A 15221-nucleotide genomic window follows, 5' to 3' on the forward strand; every position below is an offset into this window, starting at 1 on the left:
GCTGCTGCTTATAGTCACCAAGTCTGGTGACAGGTTCCTTTTAACTCACAGGACCATGGACTGACAGCCACATCAGAAGCCCATAGCTACCTGCTCAAGGGCTACTGACATAGATGCCAGACCAGTTCCAGTTCATTTATTCATTCATCTCGAATAACAGGGAATGCAACACATTTTTTCTTACTTGTAATCCACAGCACCGTCCTCATTCATTGGCTTCTCAGATTCATCCTCTTGCTTCTTGATGCCCATTATATCTCCGAGCTTCGTCCCGGCCAATTCCCAATGTTTGTGTTGAGCCTAGAATAAAAAAAAAAAAAAAAAAAAGAAACCCACAGGTCTAATGTTAAATACAGGTATAAACAAGAGTGAAGCCTTCATGATCTATGAACCTGGATATAACACTATTTATGCATCCGCTGTACCTTTTTCCTCTCTTTCTGTTCTCGGTGTTTCCGCACCAGCTGGCTGCCTTTGCGGGAGATGATTGCCATGTCAGAAGTTGCGTCACGAACTGGGATAACAGGTTCAGGCTTTACAAAAATAAAATATAATTATTATTTTTATTACTACCACTACTACACATACATATATATAATAATAATTATATTATATATATATATACATATATATATATACACACACACACACACACATACACAGATATATAGATACATACATACATACATACAATGTGTGTGTGATAGATGAAGGGAATTTTGTTTACTGACCGTAAATTCCTTTTCTTCTAGCGCCTATTGGGAGACCCAGACAATTGGGTGTATAGCTTCTGCCTCCGGAGGCCACACAAAGTATTACACTTTAAAAAGTGTAACCCCTCCCCTCTGCCTATACACCCTCCCGTGCATCACGGGCCCATCAGTTTTGGTGCCAAAGCAGGAAGGAGGAAACTTATAAATTGGTCTAAGGTAAACTCAATCCGAAGGATGTTCGGAAAACTAAACCATGAACCAAAGAACAATTCAACATGAACAACATGTGTACACAAAAGAACAACAGCCCGAAGGGAACAGGGGCGGGTGCTGGGTCTCCCAATAGGAGCTAGAAGAAAAGGAATTTACGGTAAGTAAACAAAATTCCCTTCTTTGTCGCTCCATTGGGAGACCCAGACAATTGGGACGTCCAAAAGCAGTCCCTGGGTGGGTAAAAGAATACCTCGATAAAAAGAGCCGTAAAACGGCCCCCTCCTACAGGTGGGCAACTGCCGCCTGAAGGACTCGCCTACCTAGGCTGGCATCTGCCGAAGCATAGGTATGCCCTGATAGTGTTTCGTGAAAGTGTGCAGGCTCGACCAGGTAGCCGCCTGACACACCTGCTGAGCCGTAGCCTGGTGCCGCAAAGCCCAGGACGCACCCACGGCTCTGGTAGAATGGGCTTTCAGCCCTGAGGGAACCGGAAGCCCAGAAGAACGGTAGGCTTCAAAAATCGGTTCCTTGATCCACCGAGCCAAGGTTGACTTGAAAGCCTGCGACCCCTTACGCTGGCCAGCGACAAGGACAAAGAGCGCATCAGAACGGCGCAGGGGCGCCGTACGAGAAATGTAGAGTCGTAGTGCTCTCACGAGATCTAACAAGTGCAAATCCTTTTCACATTGGTGAACTGGATTGGGACAAAAAGAAGGTAAGGAAGACAAGGAGATATCCTGATTGAGATGAAAAGGGGATACCACCTTAGGGAGAAATTCCGGGACCGGACGCAGAACCACCTTATCCTGGTGAAACACCAGGAAGGGGGCTTTGCATGACAGCGCTGCTAGCTCAGACACTCTCCGAAGTGATGTGACTGCCACTAGGAAGACCACCTTCTGCGAAAGGCGTGAAAGAGAAACATCCCTCATCGGCTCGAAAGGTGGTTTCTGAAGAGCCGTTAGCACCCTGTTAAGATCCCAGGGTTCTAGCGGACGCTTGTAAGGTGGGACTATGTGGCAAACCCCCTGCAGGAACGTGCGTACCTGCGGAAGCCTGGCTAGACGCTTTTGAAAAAACACGGAAAGCGCCGATACCTGTCCCTTGAGAGAGCAGAGAGACAAACCCTTGTCCATTCCGGATTGAAGGAAAGACAGAAAAGTGGGCAAGGCAAAGGGCCAGGGAATAAAACCCTGATCAGAGCACCAAGATAAGAAGATCCTCCACGTCCTGTGGTAGATCTTGGCGGACGTTTGTTTCCTGGCCTGTCTCATAGTGGCAATGACCTCTTGAGATAACCCTGAAGACGCTAGGATTCAGGACTCAATGGCCACACAGTCAGGTTGAGGGCCGCAGAATTCAGATGGAAAAACGGCCCTTGAGACAGCAAGTCTGGTCGGTCTGGTAGTGCCCATGGTTGACCCACCGTGAGATGACACAGATCCGGGTACCACGACCTCCTCGGCCAGTCTGGGGCGATGAGGATGGCGCGGCGGCAGTCGGCCCTGATCTTGCGTAACACTCTGGGCAGCAGTGCCAGAGGGGGAAATACATAAGGCAGTCGAAACTGCGACCAATCCTGAACTAATGCGTCTGCCGCCAGAGCTCTGTGATCTTGAGACCGTGCCATGAATGCCGGGACCTTGTTGTTGTGCCGGGACGCCATTAGGTCGACGTCCGGCGTTCCCCAGCGGCAACAGATCTCTTGAAACACGTCCGGGTGAAGAGACCATTCCCCTGCGTCCATGCCCTGGCGACTGAGAAAGTCTGCTTCCCAGTTTTCTACGCCCGGGATGTGAACTGCGGAGATGGTGGAGGCTATGGCTTCCACCCACAGCAGAATCCGCCGGACTTCTTGGAAGGCTTGACGACTGCGTGTGCCGCCTTGGTGGTTGATGTACGCCACCGCCATGGCGGTGTCCGACTGAATTCGGATCTGCCTGCCTTCCAGCCACAGCTGGAACGCCTTTAAGGCGAGATACACTGCCCTTATCTCCAGAACATTGATCTGAAGGGAGGACTCTGTGTGAGTCCAGGTTCCCTGAGCCCTGTGGTGGAGGAAGACCGCTCCCCACCCTGACAGACTCGCGTCCGTCGTGACCACAGCCCAGGATGGGGGCAGGAAGGATTTTCCTTTCGACAGAGAAGTGGGAAGAAGCCGAGGCTTTGGCTGCCCGAGAAAGGGAGATGTGCCTGTCGAGGGACGTCGACCTCCTGTCCCATTTGCGGAGAATGTCCCATTGGAGTGGACGCAGATGAAACTGCGCAAATGGAACTGCCTCCATTGCTGCCACCATCTTCCCATCACCGCCTCAAGGGGTGTGACTGGGCTCGAAGGAGAGATTGCACCCCTGTCTGTAGTGAACACTGTTTGTCCAGCGGGAGCTTCACTATCGCTGAGAGAGTATGAAACTCCATCCCGAGGTAAGTTAGCGATTGGGTCGGTGTCAATTTTGACTTTGGGAAATTGATGATCCACCCGAACCTCTGGAGAGTCTCCAGAGCGGTGTTCAGGCTGTGTTGGCATGCCACCCGGGAGGGTGCCTTGACTAGAAGATCGTCTAAGTAAGGGATCACCGAGTGTCCCTGAGAGTGTAGGACTGCCACCACTGCTGCCATGACCTTGGTGAAGACCCGTGGGGCTGTCGCCAGGCCGAAAGGCAGTGCCACGAACTGAAGGTGTTCGTCTCCGATGGCGAAACGCAGGAAGCGCTGATGCTCTGGTGCAATCGGCACGTGGAGATAAGCATCCCTGATGTCGATTGATGCTAGGAAGTCTCCTTGGGACATCGAGGCGATGACGGAGAGGAGAGATACCATCCGGAACAGTCTGGTTTTCACGTGTCTGTTGAGCAGTTTGAGGTCCAGAACGGGACGGAATGATCCGTCCTTTTTTGGCAACACAAACAAGTTGGAGTAAAAACCGCGACCACATTCTTGAAGGGGAACAGGGATCACCACTCCTTCTGCCTTCAGAGTGTTCACCGCCTGAAAAAGAGCATCGGCTCGCTCTGGGGGCGGAGATGTTCTGAAGAAACGAGTCGGAGGACGAGAGCTGAGCTCTATCCTGTAACCGTGAGACAGAATGTCTCTCACCCATCGGTCTTGGACATGTGGCAACCAGGCGTCGCAAAAGCGGGAGAGCCTGCCACCGACCGAGGATGCGGTTTGGGGAGGCCGAAAGTCATGATGAGGCCGCCTTGGGGGCGGTTCCTCCGGCGGTCTTTTTAGGACGTGACTTAGAACTCCATGAAGCAGAGTTCCTCTGGCCCTTCTGTGGCCTGTTGGACGTGGAGAATTGAGACCTGGCTGAGGGCCGAAAGGACCGAAACCTCGGTTGTATCTTCCGCTGCTGAGGTCTGTTTGGTTTGGACTGGGGTAAGGACGAGTCCTTTCCCTTGGATTGTTTAATAATTTCATCCAATTGCTCGCCAAACAGACGGTCGCCAGAAAATGGCAAACCGGTTAAGAACTTCTTGGAAGCAGAGTCTGCCTTCCATTCGCGTAGCCACATGGCCCTGCGAACTGCCACTGAATTGGCGGATGCTACCGCTGTACGGCTCGCAGAGTCCAGGACGGCGTTCATGGCGTAGGACGAAAAAGCCGACGCCTGAGAGGTTAGAGACACAACCTGCGGAGTAGAGGCACGTGTGACTGCATTAATCTCAGACAGACAAGCTGAGATAGCTTGGAGTGCCCATACGGCTGCGAATGCTGGAGCAAAAGACGCGCCTATGGCTTCATAGATGGATTTCATCAGGAGCTCTATTTGCCTGTCAGTGGCATCCTTGAGCGATGAACCATCTGCCACTGCTACTATGGATCTAGCCGTCAGTCTAGAGACTGGAGGATCCACCTTGGGACACTGAGCCCAACCCTTAACTACGTCAGTGGGGAAGGGGTAACGTGTGCCATTAAGGCGCTTAGTAAAGCGCTTGTCCGGAAATGCTCGGTGTTTCTGGACTGTATCTCTGAAGTTGGAGTGATCGAAAAACGCACTCCGTGTACGTTTGGGAAACCTAAATTGGAATTTCTCCTGCTGAGAAGCTGACTCCTCAATCGGAGGAGTTGGAGGAGAAAGTTCTAGCACCTGGTTGATGGACGCTATAAAGGTCATTTACTATGGCGTCCCCTTCAGGTGTACCAAGATTGAGAGCAGCGTCAGGATCAGAGCCCTGATCTGCCACCTCCGCTTCATCCTCCAGAGAGTCCTCATGCTGAGACCCTGAGCAGTGTGATGAAGTCGAGGGAAGCTCCCAGCGAGCCCGCTTAGCCGGTCTGGGACTGCGGTCCGTGTCGGAGTCCTCACCGTGGGACCTAGGAGTCACCCCAGGAGCACTTTGCTGCGCCGACCGAGGGGGGCCTGGGGGCAATGATTCAACAGTGCCCGGGGCCTGTGTTACCGGTCTGGACTGCAAAGCTTCAAGTATCTTAGCAGACCATCTGTCCATAGACTGAGCCATGGATTGTGAAAGTGACTCAGAAAGTTTCTCAGCCAACACTGCAAACTCTGTCCCTGCCACCTGGACAGTGGTAGCCGGTGGTTCTACCTGGGCCGAGGGTCCCACCAGTGGCTGAGGCTCCGGCTGAGTGAGTGTCACAGGGGCCGAGCATTGCACACAATGAGGGTATGTGGAACCTGCAGGTAACATAGCCGCACAAGAGGTACAGGTTGCAAAATAAGCCTGTGCCTTGGCACCCTTGCTTTTTGCGGACGACATGCTGTTGTCTCCTCTTAGAGCAATCAGTGAGGGTATATAGCCAAAAGCAAATAATGCGGCCGAACAGAGCAAATGTATACAATATATGGATATATATATACACTTCGGCACCCGGGGGGACCAGCACCTGGTAACCGGTGCGGCTTACCGACCGCCCTCAGCGGTTGTGTGTCCACCAGATTCCCTGCCTGGCCCTCCCAGAGCTGTTGTCCCTGATGATACCCGGTCTCCTGTCCGTCAGATTCCCCCAGGGGCTGCGGAGGGAGCCCGGTCCCAGTGCATGGTGACCGGTTAGGATCCCACTTCTCCCAGAGCCCCTAAGGGATGGGGAAGGATAACTGCATGTGGCTCCAGCCTTTGTACCCGCAATGGGTACCTCAACCTTAACAGCACCGCCGACCAGAGTGGGGTGAGAAGGGAGCATGCCGGGAGCCCTGTTAGGGGCCCTCTTTTCTTCCATCCGATAAAGTCAGCAGCTGCTGCTGACTAAAATGTGGAGCTTGCGTGAATGTGTCTGCCTCCTTGAACACAAAGCAAAAAACTGATGGGCCCGTGATGCACGGGAGGGTGTATAGGCAGAGGGGAGGGGTTACACTTTTTAAAGTGTAATACTTTGTGTGGCCTCCGGAGGCAGAAGCTATACACCCCAATTGTCTGGGTCTCCCAATGGAGCGACAAAGAAATGAAGGGAATTTTGTTTACTTACCGTAAATTCCTTTTCTTCTAGCTCCAATTGGGAGACCCAGACAATTGGGTGTATAGGCTATGCCTCCGGAGGCCACACAAAGTATTACACTAAAAGTGTAAAGCCCCTCCCCTTCTGCCTATACACCCCCCGTGCTCCCACGGGCTCCTCAGTTTTGGTGCAAAAGCAAGAAGGAGGAAAAAATTATAAACTGGTTTAAAGTAAATTCAATCCGAAGGAATATCGGAGAACTGAAACCATTCAACATGAACAACATTTGTACACAAAAAAACAGGGGCGGGTGCTGGGTCTCCCAATTGGAGCTAGAAGAAAAGGAATTTACGGTAAGTAAACAAAATTCCCTTCTTCTTTGTCGCTCCATTGGGAGACCCAGACAATTGGGACATCCAAAAGCAGTCCCTGGGTGGGTAAATAATACCTCATAATAGAGCCGTAACGGCTCCGTCCTACAGGTGGGCAACCGCCGCCTGAAGGACTCGCCTACCTAGGCTGGCATCCGCCGAAGCATAGGTATGCACCTGATAGTGTTTCGTGAAAGTGTGCAGGCTCGACCAGGTAGCCGCCTGACACACCTGCTGAGCCGTAGCCTGGTGCCTCAAGGCCCAGGACGCACCCACGGCTCTGGTAGAATGGGCCTTCAGCCCTGAGGGAACCGGAAGCCCAGCTGAACGGTAAGCTTCTAGAATTGGTTCCTTGATCCACCGAGCCAGGGTTGATTTGGAAGCCTGTGACCCTTTACGCTGGCCAGCGACAAGGACAAAGAGTGCATCCGAGCGGCGCAGGGGCGCCGTACGAGAAATGTAGAGTCTGAGTGCTCTCACCAGATCTAACAAGTGCAAATCCTTTTCACATTGGTGAATTGGATGAGGGCAAAAAGAGGGTAAGGAGATATCCTGATTGAGATGAAAGGGGGATACCACCTTAGGGAGAAATTCCGGAACCGGACGCAGAACCACCTTGTCCTGGTGAAACACCAGGAAAGGGGCTTTGCATGACAATGCTGCTAGCTCAGACACTCTCCGAAGTGAAGTGACTGCTACTAGGAAAACCACTTTCTGCGAAAGGCGTGCGAGAGAAATATCCCTCATTGGCTCGAACGGTGGTTTCTGAAGAACCATCAGCACCCTGTTCAGATCCCAGGGTTCCAACGGACGTTTGTAAGGAGGGACGATGTGACAATCCCCCTGCAGGAACGTGCGTACCTGTGGAAGTCTGGCCAAGCGCTTCTGAAAAAACACAGAGAGCGCAGAGACTTGTCCCTTAAGGGAGCCAAGCGACAAACCCTTTTCCAATCCGGACTGAAGAAAGGACAGAAAAGTGGGCAAGGCAAATGGCCAGGGAGAAAAACCCTTATCAGAGCACCACGACAGGAATATTTTCCACGTCCTGTGGTAGATCTTAGCGGACGTTGGTTTCCTGGCCTGTCTCATAGTGGCAATGACCTCTTGAGATAATCCTGAAGACGCTAAGATCCAGGACTCAATGGCCACACAGTCAGGTTGAGGGCCACAGAATTCAGATGGAAAAACGGCCCTTGAGACAGCAAGTCTGGTCGGTCTGGTAGTGCCCACGGTTGGCCGACCGTGAGATGCCACAGATCCGGGTACCACGACCTCCTCGGCCAGTCTGGAGCGACGAGGATGGTGCGGCGGCAGTCGGCCCTGATCTTGCGTAACACTCTGGGCAACAGTGCCAGCGGAGGAAACACATAAGGGAGTTGAAACTGCGACCAATCCTGAACTAAGGCGTCTGCCGCCAGAGCTCTGTGATCGTGAGAACGTGCCATGAATGCCGTGACCTTGTTGTTGTGCCGGGACGCCATTAGGTCGACGTCCGGCATCCCCCAGCGGCAACAGATCTCCTGAAACACGTCCGGGTGAAGGGACCATTCCCCTGCGTCCATGCCCTGGCGACTGAGAAAATCCGCTTCCCAGTTTTCCACGCCCGGGATGTGAACTGCGGAGATGGTGGAGGCCGTGGCTTCCACCCACATCAAAATCCGCCGGACTTCCTGGAAGGCTTGCCGACTGCGTGTTCCTCCTTGGTGGTTGATGTAAGCCACCGCTGTGGAGTTGTCCGACTGAATTCGGATCTGCTTGCCTTCCAGCCACTGCTGGAACGCTTTTAGGGCAAGATACACTGCCCTTATCTCCAGAACATTGATCTGAAGGGAAGACTCTGTCTGAGTCCAAGTCCCCTGAGCCCTGTGGTGGAGAAAGACCGCTCCCCACCCTGACAGACTCGCGTCCGTCGTGACCACCGCCCAGGATGGGGGTAGGAAGGATTTCCCCTTCGATACTGAAGTGGGATGAAGCCACCACCGAAGGGAAGCTTTGGTTGCCTGAGAGAGGGAGACGCTCCTGTCGAGGGACGTCTGCTTCCTGTCCCATTTGCGTAGGATGTCCCATTGAAGAGGATGCAGGTGAAACTGCGCGAAAGGGACTGCCTCCATTGCTGCCACCATCTTCCCCAGGAAGTGCATGAGGCGCCTCAAGGGGTGTGACTGACCCTGAAGGAGAGATTGCACCCCCGTCTGTAGTCAACGCTGCTTGTTCAGCGGAAGCTTCACTATCGCTGAGAGGGTATGAAACTCCATGCCAAGATATGTCAGCGATTGGGCCGGTGTCAGATTTGACTTTGGAAAATTGATGATCCACCCGAAACTCTGGAGAGTCTCCAGAGTAGCGGTGATGCTGTGCTGGCATGCCTCTTGAGAGGGAGCCTTGACCAGCAGATCGTCTAAGTAAGGGATCACCGAGTGACCCTGAGAGTGGAGGACCGCCACTACTGCAGCCATGACCTTGGTGAAAACCCGTGGGGCTGTCGCCAGGCCGAACGGCAGTGCCACGAACTGAAGGTGTTCGTCTCCTATGGCGAAGCGCAGGAAGCGCTGATGCTCTGGAGCAATCGGTACGTGGAGATAGAAGGGAATTTTGTTACTTACCGTAAATTCCTTTTCTTCTAGCTCTTATTGGGAGACCCAGACGATTGGGGTATAGCTACTGCCCTCCGGAGGCCACACAAAGCACTACACTAAAAAGTGCAAGGCCCCTCCCCCTCTGGCTATACCCCCCCGTGGTATCACGGGTTCTCCAGTTTTAGTGCCAAAGCAAGAAGGAGGAAGCCAATAACTGGTTTAAACAAATTAACTCCGAATAACGTCGGAGAACTGAAAAACCGTTCAACATGAACAACATGTGTACCCGCAAACAACCAAGAAATCCCGAAGGACAACAGGGCGGGTGCTGGGTCTCCCAATAAGAGCTAGAAGAAAAGGAATTTACGGTAAGTAACAAAATTCCCTTCTTCTTCAGCGCTCTATTGGGAGACCCAGACGATTGGGACGTCCAAAAGCTGTCCCTGGGTGGGTAAAGAGATACCTCATGTTAGAGCTGCAAAACAGCCCTCCCCTACGGGGATGTCACTGCCGCCTGCAGGACTCTTCTACCTAAGCTGGCATCCGCCGAAGCATAGGTATGCACCTGATAATGTTTGGTGAAAGTGTGCAGACTCGACCAGGTAGCTGCCTGGCACACCTGTTGAGCCGAAGCCTGGTGTCGTAGCGCCCAGGACGCACTCACGGCTCTGGTTGAATGGGCTTTCAGCCCTGAAAGAACCGGAAGCCCTGCAAAACGGTAGGCTTCCAGAATTGGTTCTTTGATCCATCGAGCCAGGGTGGCTTTAGAAGCCTGCAACCTCTTGCGCGTACCAGCGACAAGAGCATCGGAACGGCGTACGGGCGCCGTGCGTGAAATGTAGATTCTGAGTGCTCTCACCAGATCTAGCAAAGGTAAATCATTCTCATACCGGTGAACCGGATGAGTGCAAAAGGACGGTAAGGAGATATCCTGATTAAGATGAAACGAGGATACTACCTTAGGGAGAAACTCCGGAATGATGCGCAGCACTACCTTGTCCTGGTGAAACACCAGGAAGGGAGCCTTGGATGACAGAGCTGCCAGCTCAGACACTCGCCGAAGCGATGTGATCGCAACGAGAAACGCCACCTTCTGTGACAGGCGAGAAAAGGAAACTTCCTTCAGAGGCTCGAAAGGCGGCTTCTGGAGAGCAACTAGAACCCTGTTCAGATCCCATGGATCCAACGGCCGCTTGTACGGGGGTACGATATGACAAACCCCCTGCGGGAACGTGCGCACCTTAGAAAGACGTGCTAGACGCTTCTGAAAAAACACGGATAGTGCTGAGACTTGCCCTTTGAGGGAGTCTAGCGACAAGCCCTTTTCTAACTCCTATTGTAGGAAGGAAAGAGAGATAGGCAATGCAAATGGCCAGGGAGACACTCCCTGAGTAGAGCACCAGATTAAGAAAACCTTCCACGTTCTGTGGTAGATCTTAGCAGACGTGGGCTTCCTAGCCTGTCTCATGGTGGCAACGACCCCTTGGGATAATCCTGGAGACGCTAGGATCCAGGACACACAAGCCACACAGTCAGGTTCAGGGCCGCAGAATTCCGATGGAGAAAACGGCCCTTGATACAGTAAGTCTGGTCGGTCTGGTAGTGACCCCGGTCGGCCGACCGTGAGATGCCACAGATCCGGGTACCACGATCTCCTCGGCCAGTCTGGTGCGACGAGTATGACGCGGCTGCAATCGGATCTGATTTTTGCGCAGTACTCTGGGCAAGAGTGCCAGAGGTGGAAACACATATGTGAGCCGGAACTACGACCAATCTTGCACTAAGGCGTCTGCCGCCAGAGCTCTGTGATCGCGCGATCGTGCCATAAATGCCGGGACCTTGTTGGTGTGCCGAGACGCCATTAGGTCGACGTCCGGCCCCCCCCCCAGCGGCAACAGATTTCCTGAAACACGTCCGGGTGAAGGGACCATTCCCCCGCGTCCATGCCCTGGCGACTGAGGAAGCCTGCTTCCCAGTTTTCTACGCCCGGGATGTGAACTGCGGATATGGTGGATGCTGTGTCCTCCACCCACATGAGGATTCGCCGGACTTCCTGGAAGGCTGCTGACTGCGTGTCCCTCCTTGGTGGTTGATGTATGCCACCGCTGTGGAGATGTCCGACTGGATTCGGATCTGCTCCCTTCTAGCCACTTTTGGAAAGCTAATAGGGTAAGATACCCTGCCCCGATTTCCAGCACATCGAACTGAAGGGTGGACTCCTGCTGAGTCCACGTCCCCTGAGCCATGTGGCGGAGACAAACTGCTCCCCACCCTGACAGACTCGTATCTGTCGTGACCACTGCCCAGGATGGGGGCTATGGCAATGAGGTGGGAATAAGCCACTATTGCAGAGAGTCCTCGGCCGTCAGGGAAAGGGAGACTTCCCGTCCAGGGAGGTTGACTGCCCATCCCATTGGCGGAGAATGTCCCATTGCCGTTGGCGCAGATGAAACTGCGCAAAGAGAACTGCCTCGATGGCTGCCACCATCTTCCTTAGGAAGTGCATGAGGCGCCTTAAGGGGTGCGACTGGCCTTGAAGGAGAGACTGCACCTCTGTCCGCAGTGAACGCTGCTGGTTCAGCGGAAGCTTCACTATGGCTGATAGAGTATGAAACTCCATGCCGAGATACGTTAGTGATTGAGTCGGAGACAGATTTGACCTTGCCAAATTGATGATCCACCCGAAAGTCTGGAGAGTCTCCAGCGTAACATTCAGGCTGCGTTGGCATGCCTCGAGGGAGGTTGCTTTGACGAGTAGATCGTCCAAGTACGGAATCACCGGGTGTCCGTGAGAGTGCAAGACTGCTACCACTGCTGCCATGACCTTGGTGCCCACCCGTGGGGCTGTCGCCAGACTGAATGGCAGAGCTACGAACAGAAGATGTTCGTCTCCTATCACAAAACGTAGAAAACGTTGGTGCTCCGTAGCAATTGGCACGTGGAGATAGGCATCTTTGATGTCTGTTGAGGCAAGGAAGTCCCCTCGAGACATTGAGGCAATGACGGATCGGAGGGATCCCATCCGGAACCGCCTGGCGTTCGCATGCTCGTTGAGCAGTTTCAGAACCAGAACAGGACGGAAGGAACCGTCCATTTTTGGAGCCACAAAGAGATTGGAGTACAAACCCTCGCCCTCGTTCCTGAGGGGGGACAGGGATCACCACTCCTTCTGCTCTTAGAGCGTCCACCGGCTGCAGCAGGGCATCTGCTCGGTGGAGAGGTGGGGCCGTTCTGAAGAATGGAGTCGGAGGACGAGAACAGAACACTGTCCTGTGCACGTGAGCACAATGTCCGTCACCCACCGGTCTGTGACCTGTGGCAGCTAAATGTCGCCAAAGGCGGGGGAGTCTGCCATCAACCGCGGATGCGGAGAGAGAGAGAGAGAGAGCTGAGAGTCCTGAGGAGACCGCCTTGGTAGCGGTTCCTCCGACGGCCATCCTTGGGCGAGATTGAGCCCGGCCGGAATCTGAGCCCGTCTGAGGTTTTGTAGCCCTTTTGCACGAGGACAATTGGGACCTGCCGGAGCTTGGGAAGGACCGAAACCTCGACTGTACTTTTAGGACAGCATTAACAGGGTAAGTCGCAGTGCAGACATTGCGGGGTTACGGACGCCTCTGCGGTACAGATGTCCCTGCTCAAGGTCAGCTGCGCAAGAACAGCAGAAAAGGTTAGGTTGCCAATACGGCTGTGGATGCCGGAGCAACCGACACGCCGATAGCCTCCTAGACAGATTTCAACCAGAGTCCATCTGTCTGTGAATGGCATCTTGAAGTGAAGCCCCATCTCCAGTGCAACTATGGCTCTATATGCAAGCCTGGAGATTGGAGAATCCACCTTTGGACCCTGGGTCCAGCGCTGACCACGTCAGGGGAAAAAAGGGATAACGTGTATCCTAAAAACGTTTGGAGAAGACGCTTATCTGGTAAGCGTGGTGTTCCTGGACTGCTTCTCTGAAGTCAGCGTGGCCAGAAAAAAACTCAATATCTGCGTGAGACACTGAAAAGGAACTTCTCCTGTTCGTCTCCTATCTCCACTGGGGGAGCTGAGGGAGAAAGATCCAACCTTCCATTGGTGGACGGTATAGGATCATTCCGTATGGCGTTACCACCCTGTGTATCCGGATTGAGAGCGATGTCAGTATCAAAGCCCTGAAGAGCTGCCTTTTGTTCAAGTAGATTGCCCATGGGTGCAAGTCTCTATATTATGACTACTCCGTCCCTGTCCATGGACAGGGTTGACAGGAGGTTTCTTTGGCCACAACTAGTAGAGCCCCGGCAGACGAAGTGCTAGAGACCCCGGCAGACGACGTGCTACAGGGGAGCATGCACACAATGGGACGGTGTCATGAACAGCATCCCATGTAGTAAAAACAGCACTGAAAACTGTGTTGCTTTTTTGCCGCTGCCGACTAGCTATCTAGAAGTATATAGCCAAGATTGGTGACCGTACATTGCAATGTATAGCATACAGGCATAAAGTACAAATGACCATGCAGCACAAGCAATACAAGCAGCATAGAAGCCTGTGCCCTGGCACCCCTGCTCTTCTGCTGCTGTATACTAGTCATCTAGGGGAATATAGCCCAGAAGAGTGACCCTACAGTGCAATGTATAGCATACAAGCACAAGTACAAATGAACACTGCAGCACATGCAATCCAAGCAGCATAGAAGCCTGTGCCCTTGCACCTCTGCTCTTCTGCTGCTGTAGACTGGTCATCTAGGGGAATATAGCCCAGAAGAGTGACCATACAGTGCAATGTATAGCATACAAGCACAAGTACAAATGCACACTGCAGCCCATGCAATACAAGCAGCATAGAAAAAAACCTGTGCCCCAGCACCCTTGGTTTTCTGCTGCTGTAGTCTAGCCATTCCAGAAGAATATAGCTAAGACTAGCGACTGTACAGTGCAATGTATAGCATATCAGCATAAACACAAATGAACACCTCAGTCGTGCAAAACAAGCAGCCTAGAAAGCCTGTGCTCTAGCACACCTGCTTTCCTGCTGCTGATGTGTCGCTCCCCAAGCGGGCATATAGCGACCTATGTAGTTAAAAACAACACATGTATACATGCAGTTATATCGTGGTCAGCACTATGTGTGCCTCTTACCGCCCGCCTATAAGCGGGTGTATGATCGCCACTGTCCTGCCTTGGTGCCCCGAGCTCTGCAGCAATGGCTGCCGGCTTCTTCCCCAGCTCGTGTGAGTAGGGGCGGGCCGTGGGCGTGCCCCCAAGGCAGAGCGGGAATCCGGCGTCCGACAGAGTGCAGTGAGAGGGCTGGAGCATGTAAAAAGGCTCCAGCCCTCGGCGCTGCTGATTGCTCAGCGCCTGTCCCCTTCCCTGAGTGACAGGGAGGGGGCGGGAACGAAGCGGCACTAGGCCGCAGAAGCCGGGGACTGGAGTTATAAGCGCCGCCGCCGTAAAAGCGCGGTCGGCGCCCAGTCCCCGGCGAACTACAAGTCCCAGCCGCGCCGCCGCTCCCGGAGCGTCCGGCGCGGTAGTTCCCAAAACACAAAGTCACTCAGCAAAGCTGCAGTGACTGTAACCCTTTACTGTCCCCGGCGCACTAGCACACCCAGCAAGTCTGGAGTGTGCTGTGCCTGTGTGTACGGGGACACAGAGTACCTGTAATGGTGCAGGGCCATGTCCCTGAACGGTACTCCAGCTCCACATCCAGCAGGTTCAAATGGGTCTGTGGATGGAGCCCGGCGTCAGAGCTTTGAGGCCGGCAGGATCCCACTTCCTCAGAGCCCCTCAGGGGGATGTGGAAGGAAAGCAGCATGTGGGCTCCAGCCTCCGTACCAGCAATAGGTACCTCAACCTTACAACACCATCCAGGGGTGAGAAGGGAGCATGCTGGGGACACTATATGTGTCCTCTTTTCTTCCATCCGAAATAGTCAGCAGCTACTGCTGACTAAAATCTGTGGAGCTATGCGTGGATGTC

General features: G+C 53.3%; 1 protein-coding gene across 1 annotated transcript in view; it reads right to left on the reverse strand.

The window, feature by feature from the left end:
• The window catches only part of DHX38 (DEAH-box helicase 38), a 178840-nt gene that overhangs the window by 85136 nt on the left and 78483 nt on the right, over positions 1 to 15221 (reverse strand). The window contains exons 10-11 of the mRNA XM_075326033.1: positions 426 to 533; positions 185 to 300 (exon numbers count right to left, since the gene is read on the reverse strand). Coding sequence (XP_075182148.1) covers positions 185 to 300; positions 426 to 533 — 224 coding nt within the window. The remainder of the gene's footprint in view (positions 1 to 184; positions 301 to 425; positions 534 to 15221) is intronic.

This window comes from Anomaloglossus baeobatrachus, chromosome 10 (genome assembly GCF_048569485.1).
Source record: "Anomaloglossus baeobatrachus isolate aAnoBae1 chromosome 10, aAnoBae1.hap1, whole genome shotgun sequence".
NCBI classification, from domain to species: Eukaryota; Metazoa; Chordata; class Amphibia; order Anura; family Aromobatidae; genus Anomaloglossus; species Anomaloglossus baeobatrachus.